The sequence below is a fragment of the Barbus barbus genome, assembly GCF_936440315.1.
Source record: "Barbus barbus genome assembly, chromosome: 42".
NCBI lineage: Eukaryota > Metazoa > Chordata > Actinopteri > Cypriniformes > Cyprinidae > Barbus > Barbus barbus.
The window spans coordinates 9254914-9263414 of NC_136720.1; the positions used below are offsets into that span (position 1 = coordinate 9254914).

At 37.3% G+C, this 8501-nt stretch overlaps 1 protein-coding gene across 1 annotated transcript in view; it reads left to right on the forward strand.

Annotated features, from left to right (window-relative positions):
• The window catches only part of LOC306861558 (transcription initiation factor TFIID subunit 3-like), a 49470-nt gene extending 42724 nt beyond the window's left edge, over positions 1 to 6746 (forward strand). The window contains exons 4-7 of the mRNA XM_079403899.1: positions 2638 to 2717; positions 4570 to 4825; positions 5472 to 5578; positions 6201 to 6746. Of these exons, the coding sequence (XP_079260025.1) occupies positions 2638 to 2717; positions 4570 to 4825; positions 5472 to 5578; positions 6201 to 6315 (558 nt within the window). The 3' untranslated portion in view covers positions 6316 to 6746. The remainder of the gene's footprint in view (positions 1 to 2637; positions 2718 to 4569; positions 4826 to 5471; positions 5579 to 6200) is intronic.
• Positions 6747 to 8501: the final 1755 nt, after the last annotated feature.

Sequence of the window (8501 nt, forward strand, 5' to 3'; positions counted from 1 at the left end):
GGTTATAATGCTTCATAAAAGCCATCCGTTTGGGACGATCGGATCTGAAAGCGAATTGAAGAGAGAGAATTGCGAACGCAGGCATACCTCCAGACATTTTTTGGGTTTTTTTTGGCGCCACTCGCCAGGTTTGTTCATGCATATATGCTAATGCAGCGGCTAACATGGCTTCTCACGCTCCTATTCTCTCCAACCTGCCAGCCATCCTCTCAATTCTGCTGATACTTACGTTCCCCTCTTTCCATAGAAGAAATGACGTGAAAAACAGAGAGAAAGAGAGAGGATGGGGTGGCAGACAGAGAGAGTGAGCGAGACACAGGGAGGAGTCTCCAAATCCACAAAGGTTTTGTAATGAATGCGCGGCGCAACAATAAAAACAAAAACATTAAAGAGAGAAAAGACATGTTTCTGTGTTAAACAATTAGTGCAGCGGCATTATGGGGGATCTGGGCGGACAAAAGCAGCACAGCGGCAGGGGTTCTCCTCAACACAAATGCACAAAGAGCACCTCACTCTCGTTAAGCCTAGGAAAAACCCCTGAGACACACTCTACACCGGTCTCCTCCGCCAGCACCACGTTATCCGTCCCAACGCTATCATCTCCTCCATCTCTCATGCGCTTTGTTCTGTTCATCATCCCATTCTGCTGTTTTTATCTCTGTTCTGGGGTCTGTTCGTACCCCTCTCTCCGTTCCTCCACGCCGCCATGTCCTCAGACAGGACAGACTACTGCCAGCATCAGAGTTGTGTACACTTAAAGGGCTTTTCAGGAGGACTGACCCTGGTGCTAGCTAAACTGGATTAGCAGGACACTATGTTATCCATCTGCCATGCTAAGTCTGAGGTGAAGCCATTTGGACTTGTTCACATTAGTAACTGATTTGTAGTTTAATATCTGACTCACAATTATGTCATCACTGCAAGTTTTGGGAAAAGCAACCCTGTTTTCCTTGTAGTCATGGTTTCCATGTGTATGAGGAATACCGGATTGATCCTTCTACCCCAAACCTGTGATGGTTGACAGGGTGATAACCGTAGCACTGACTTGGTGATTTGCAGCTGTGAAAAAAAACAAAAAAACATGTATACCAACATTTGAACCTGTTTGGTTTTCAGGAAACTGTTGCCAACTGAGATGTTTTATGCACGTGATTAGTTGTTTGGTTCTTTACACATTCTTTGGATTCAGTGAAAATTCTGTTGTCACTACCTGATTTTTTTTCAGTAATGAATTTAGCTTTAAAAAGCATTGTCATTCCTGTAACCATATCTGGTTAGAACAGGATTAAGCCCTCATAAGAAGAGTGACCACTGCATGTAACCGGAGTGAAATTTGCTAAATTTAGAATTATAGCCAGTTGTATATCCATCAGGCCAATGTTTGGAAATACAGGGATTTTTGCATTTTTATTGTATTGTAGTTTATTATTTTAACCCAACATTGAGGCAAGTTATATCAGAGCTTATTTTCATATGGATAATTTTTTTTCCTGTTATTTTTTGCTGTACATTGTGTTATTGCCTGATTTCGCCAAGAAGCATATCAAATTTACATGCACAGCTTTAATTGGAATGAAAAAACAAACAAAAAAACAGGCAAAACAGAATAGATTAATTACATTGACTGGTATATTGGTTATCATGAGATAATTATTGATCTTTTTTATAACATCAGTGAATCCCTATTTTACAGACTACAGCATCAAAGAAACCTTAAATAGGGATGGGTGATAAATCAATATTTATAAAAAAAATTATAAATATAAAATAATAGATATCTATAAAAAAAAGTTTTATAAATTGCTATATGGATTACATTTTAAAATATTCAGTTTTACTTTCATTTCATAGTATTTTTGATGATAAATATGTATTAAATCAAAATAAAAATAAAAAGATATCTGTAATATTCTTTTTTTAAATTAATATTGATTACATTTTAGAAGATTTGTTAAATTGTCACCAATTTAGAAATAATACATTTCATTCGGTAGCATTGTTATGATTTTTTTTTTTATTAAATCAAAATACAGAATCAAAAAGAACAGAGGATTTTGGGGAAAAAATAAAATCGGATCTTAAATTTAAAAGCTGGTCCGTTCACACCAAGATAACAATAAAGATATAGTTCTAAAAATCGTTCTCAGTATTAAAGAATAGCAGCGTCCACACCACAACTATAACGAAAAAGGCACAAAAAAATTATATCGTTGGAATCACTTCCAGAGCGATTTTTTTCCAGCTGATGAATGATAAGCCAATCAGGTCAATAACACTGACAGCCAATCAGAATCCATCCTGCTATAATGTGCTCGAGAATTTAAAGCAGTAGACGAGCATGCGCTTAGAACAGATATCGTTCGCTGGTGTGGATGCTAATGTCGTTATCTTTATAGTTATCGTTCTTGGTGTGAACGGGGCTTTACTCTGTGTTATTATGTTTACATTCTCAAGGTCGAATGTGGAATTTCCTTTCATTGTTAATAAATATTCTGATAAATGTCAATGTCAAATGATATGAAAAAATAATTGTGGTAATATTTTTGGCCACATGGCCTATCCCTAAGCTTAATTATTCAATGGCGACCTGGCCTGAATTTATATATAATATATTTCAAATAATTTCTGTCTGTTTAGGCTGATGTTCTTCCCGCTGTCCCACCGTCTCCTGTCATACCCCGACTGACCCTCAGAGTGGGCGCTGGACAAGACAAGATGTAAGTACTTCACACACACACACACACACGAAGGGTTGAGAGTATCAAGCAGCACTCTGTGTGGTCAGAGTCTCTGAGTCTGTGTACAGGTGTGAGTTTCAGGCTTTGGTTCTTGTGACCAGTCCCAGACGGCCCATGAGGTCTTTGAGGGGGGCAAACACACACACACACACACACACACACACCCACATCATGGCCCCCTCCTGCACACTCCTATCAATAGCGCCAGTGTTCACACCACTTAACCCCCTCACACACACACAGCGCCATACTACAGGTAAGGCGATTACTGATTCCTGAACGTCTACATGTGACTGATGTTGCTTTAATGGCCAGTGTGGTTTAGACTCAGAAAGTACAGCGTCTGCAGTGTTTTGACTGTGCTTTTGAATTTCTTCCTCACCTCTTCAGTTCCCACCTGCATGCAGGACAGGAAACGTTAGTGTTTACGTCTGTGTGCATGTCTGTTTGTACAGGAAGGCCTTTATTCTCAGCCTGGGAGTGTGTGTTGTGCCTCTGATGTTGCCTGTGTTGTGCTCTTTTCTTGCACCTGTAGTCTAGTGTGTAGAAAAACACAATCAGCAGTGCTTTCAAGAGGAAAATGTGTTTTTATGTCTGTCCTTGTGTTTTGTTTTGTTTACGTAAGCACAAAGCTTTAGATGTTGTTTGTTTAACTTTTATTTTAGCTTGAAATACATTAGGGATGCACAGCATATCAGTGATGAAAGAAAAAGATAAAAGAGTATTTATATCAGCTATAACCAAAAATAGTGATCGATAAAATGTACATTTTTGCGAGATCTCAACAGAAGCTCCTTTGATGCAAGTGGAAACATTGGCACAGGTGACCTTTGATCTGTGAAAGGTTGTGAGGTCACATCCTGGACAGGGCACACCCCACACCATCTTTACCCCGAGAGGGAGCCCTGTGCATGGTAGTGGTTTGTGTGTGTGTCAGTCAGATGAAGCATAAATAATGAGTGTCTGTGGGTGTAATCGGAGCTGAGCGTTTGACACGCCCTTCTCAGGGTCAATACCACAGCAAGCGCCGCTGTCCACTCTCTCCAAGCCTGTCAATCAACCTGTTACTCAGCAACAGCAGGGTTTCATCAGTTTGTCTGGCAGCATTTAAAAGACGAACAGTTCTTTTCTCTTTTGCCAGATTATAATTATTAAGGATCCTCAATATATTGGTGAAAATATCAGCTGACATTGAAAGCAGAAAATATAAGAGCTGTTTACAGTATTCAGACAAAAGCACTGAAACAGGCAAAAAATATAGCATAAAAAATAAATAAAATGTATGTTGTTTGCTCATATTCTTGTAGAGATTTGGTGTGAACGTTTTTTTAAACAATACATAGAAATACTGGCATATTCATAATGTTTTGATGTAGGTTTTATACTGGCCACTATAATGGTTTTTAGCCATAGGAAAATTATATTGCATGATATAACCCTTTTTTTCTTTCTTTTTTCTTTTTTTTTTTACAAAAGCAGTAACAAAAATAATTACAATACCAGTTTTTGTATAAATTCACATACAGTGCATGTGAGGGGAAAAAAAGCACATATTAATACCTTATTCTGTCTGATCATATTTTAGATCCCTTAATTCTATTCCATTTCTAAACTTTTCAGCTACCTTACTATTAATAAGCAGCACATTAAGAGTATTAAGTCATATTAATAGTCATATTAAGTCGTAGTTAATAGTGAGAATTAAAGTTTGACCTAATTTCATATAAAACAAACAGTAGTACAATAAACTATTCATTCAACGACATAAATTAAATTGTTATGGTGTGTAACCGTCCTTTCTTTCCTCTGTTTCTCTCTCTTTCTTCACCAGTGTGATCAGTAAGGTGGTCCCAGATTCAGAACCCACCCCTCCACCACCACGGACCCCAGTGCCCAGGGCCAGTCCAGCAGCACGGATGCGTTCCCCTCCTGCTCCCCCTCCACCTGCCCCGGCTTCTTTAGCACCTCCACCCCGCCCTCCTCCTGTCCTGCCCCCTCCACCCCCAGCCGCCCCCATTCAGCCGCCCCCCAGCCAGGCCAAAGCACGGGGATGCAGCGTTGTCACAGAGACCGTCAGTGCATACGTGGTGAGTCTCACTTATACACAGAAATTAATAACTGCATTGTGTTAATTATATTATGTTCATATTATAATTTCATATATTTAATATTTACATTAATTTATTATTAATATCACAATATAGTTACGATTTACAGTTGCAGTCAAGCAAATACACAGTATATTATGTCAATATACAGTTCTACAGATGTGTATCAGCTTCATTATTCAATTATTTAAATTTCATGCACTAAACTACAAATTATTGTTAGATTTTTTTTAGACATTTTTACACATTATTTGACCGAATTAGATTTATCCAAACATGCATTTAATAATTGAGGCACAAGTAAGATTGAAAATATAATGCATATATAAGACGTATTGCATATAATTAATTATATATTTAAATTTGTGTGATGTGCCCACATTTTTGTGAGACAAAATTCCTAAGTGTTTTCTTAAGTCATAACATTTTAAAGCTGAGGTGTCATTAAAAACAGGAAACAGTTTTGAAAACAGGAAGCCGTTTTAATGGCGCAGTGAGACCTCAGACTCGAAATGATATAGGATGTGACGTATTTAATAGTATTGCACTTGCTTTTACTTCTCTTTTCAACCAGTGCCACAAGTGTTAAATTAGTTCGATTGATTCTTGTGTTTTTTCATCACAGATTCGGGATGAATGGGGGAATAAGATCTGGATTTGTCCAGGATGTAATAAACCTGATGACGGCAGTCCCATGATCGGATGCGACGAGTGTGACGACTGGTATCACTGGTAAAAAACTTTACATTACATAATAATCACTATTTTTATCCCTCTCTCCAGCGAAGTCAACACCAAACATGTTTTTGTTTGGTTGTTTTTTTCCCTGTAATGTGACATTTTCTGAGGAATCAGAACGTTCTACAGGAAAAAATGCAGGTTGGAATAAAACGTTATCTATAAGGAAGTTGTCTCAGGTTTGATTTCATACAGTTATGTCTTTATTCATCTTAGATGGTGCATAAGACGTTTTGGAATAATATAAGACCAAACTTCCTTCATTTTAAGAGCCACACACACCTCAAACAAAGTGAGTTAGAGGATGTGCCAATCAAAAACCCCCAAACTGAGCCTAGATTGCCTGGCAGTGCTGTAAAGCTTTTTGGGAATAATACACAAACGCACACAGAACAAATTGTGTCTCTTTCAAGCTAAAAGGAGATATTTTGATGATCAGAACGATCAAGTATTTTTATGTATAAAAGACGTGCCTTCTCCGTTTTGGATTTATGTAGAATTATGTAGAAAAAATACAAACTTGGCACATAAGTTGTGTCGTTCATCATACCGATCGATATCATTCAGCTTTATCTTGTAACTGAGACTCCTCTATCTCTCTCTCTGTCTCTTTCAGGCCCTGTGTGGGTATTTTAACCGCCCCTCCAGAGGACCAGTCGTGGTACTGTGTGAAATGTGCTGGCAAGAAGAAAGACAAGAAGACAAAAAAAAGGAAACGCAAAGCGCACTGACCCACATTTCTTTTTCTCTCGTCTCCGTCTTCATCTGTTTTCGCCTTAATTCATTTCCAACTCTGTTTTGCCTCATTTGTTTCTTTTGTTTTTCCCCACCCAGCCCTTCTTTTAACTTGGTTAACTTAACTCAATGTCCAGTATCATAATGTATTTTTTAAAATGAAAATTTCAAATGTTTATATGTTACTTTTTTATGTGGAGAATCGTATAGTATGTCTATATGATCTTTGTATCGAGCTCATGATTGTTCAGTAGATGTGTTGAAATGAACCTCTCAGTTTGCCCTCATTAAAGGTTATTCCATGTATGTGCTGATTCATCATTCTGTACTATAATCTGCCTTTTAATATCGTTCTTCTGATTGATTTTGACTGGAGGTGCATTTTCATTTTACTATGGATTTAATTAAAACTTGCTTTTTCACATCTTATTGTTTTGTTGTCTTGTCGTTTGTTTAGGTATAGATAGACTATTCACTCAGATTCTAAAAAAATGCTAAATCAATGATTGTGAGTGCATGAGTTTCATAAGCCAAAATTATAAATATTTTATTATTTGAGTTACTTTATTCAGTTGGTTTGTTCTGACTTTTGGATTGAATAAGGCATTTCTCTCCTATGATCTCTGGGAACTGAAGTGCAAATGTTTTTATATTGCCATCAAGGTTACAGTGAGTTAAATATGGTAAATGCATTGAAATGTTTATCCAAAACACAAATAAAAACAGATAACCAGCGATGGCATTGTTTATTCAAATATAATGATACTTTGTGCATACAAAACCCTCAATCCCCACAACATCAAGTGGCCCAGAAAAGTATTTGGACAAGTTTAACAAGCAAAACGTATTTATTTCAAGGAAAACATTTTCACATAAGGATGGTTTTAATGACAAAGCATCGTGACACTTTCTCACTGTCAAACTTTAGAGGAATATGTTCATTGTGAATGTGAAAAGCTAGAATTGAGGTTATTCTGTAACGACACCTGTGTTGAACGAGTGTAACGGACTTAGAAACGACCAATTTTTGAAGCATCATTTGTTTGCCACTTATATTGATCATTCAAATTATACAGTTACATTAGTGTAATTCCCACAAACGTATTTATGGCATATAAAGAAATTGCATGAATTGCAAGAACAGTATGGTAGGCTATTTCGAATTGAGGCGTTTTATGAGTCATTTACTCATCCGATTCTTTCAAAGGCAATTGATTCACTCGTGAACTAACAAATGTTTTTCGGCTCGCAGTCGAAAGACATTTTAGGGCAATATGATATTATTTTATTAATATACTACTAAAGTGCATTTACATCTACACATTATGAAAGGTAGCCTACAACAGGGTAAAAATACTCTTCTTATCAGTCTGTTCCTTTGTAGTTCTGCCAATATGAGTAGTATTTAGCTCCCACACAGTAGCTTTGAAGTAAGTACTCCACCTGATGCGGACTCATTTAAAATCTCCTCAAATATCCCCTCACTACCTGTCATTTCTGCTAATCGCACAGATACGGCTGGCTAAATGAGCCTTTGCCGTGGCTAGATCATTTCTTTATGTTAGCGCTTATCACAGAAAACTGAGGCCTTTATTGTTGCATTGTTATTGGTTTCAAAGCAGAAGTGACGGTTCTGATGCAGCAGGGAGCAGTTAGCAGTGGACTGGATGGTGATAAGAAATGTTTCCACATGGTATCCAGAACTGCCTGTTAAACGAGAGTGTATCTACCGACAATAGCGACTTTTAAGCAACTAGTGTGTGATTTTGAATGAATGTATAAAGTCAGTTGAAGCTATGAAAGGTGTGTGATTTAAATACGATTTTAACGTAGATTATGATATGTTTGTATATCAGGTGGTTTAAGATGTTCAGGGAAAACAATTCATCAAGCACTTTAATTACATTGACATTATTTGCATGCATGTCTGAATGCTCTACTGAGTTTTTGCAGATTAGAAGATAAAGGTCACTCACAGCTTCCCCAAAGGTCAGAGGTCACACGGAGATGGCCATACAGCAGTTTCCTCTAAAGGTGAGAAGAAAACAAAAACAAAACACTTCATGGCAGACTGGTTAATGCAATCATATACACAGATCTATTGATAATCTCGAAATGGACAAGTTTTGTTATGCATTTGAAATGGGATTGTGCTTTCTTGTTCGTGCTTTATTAATAGATT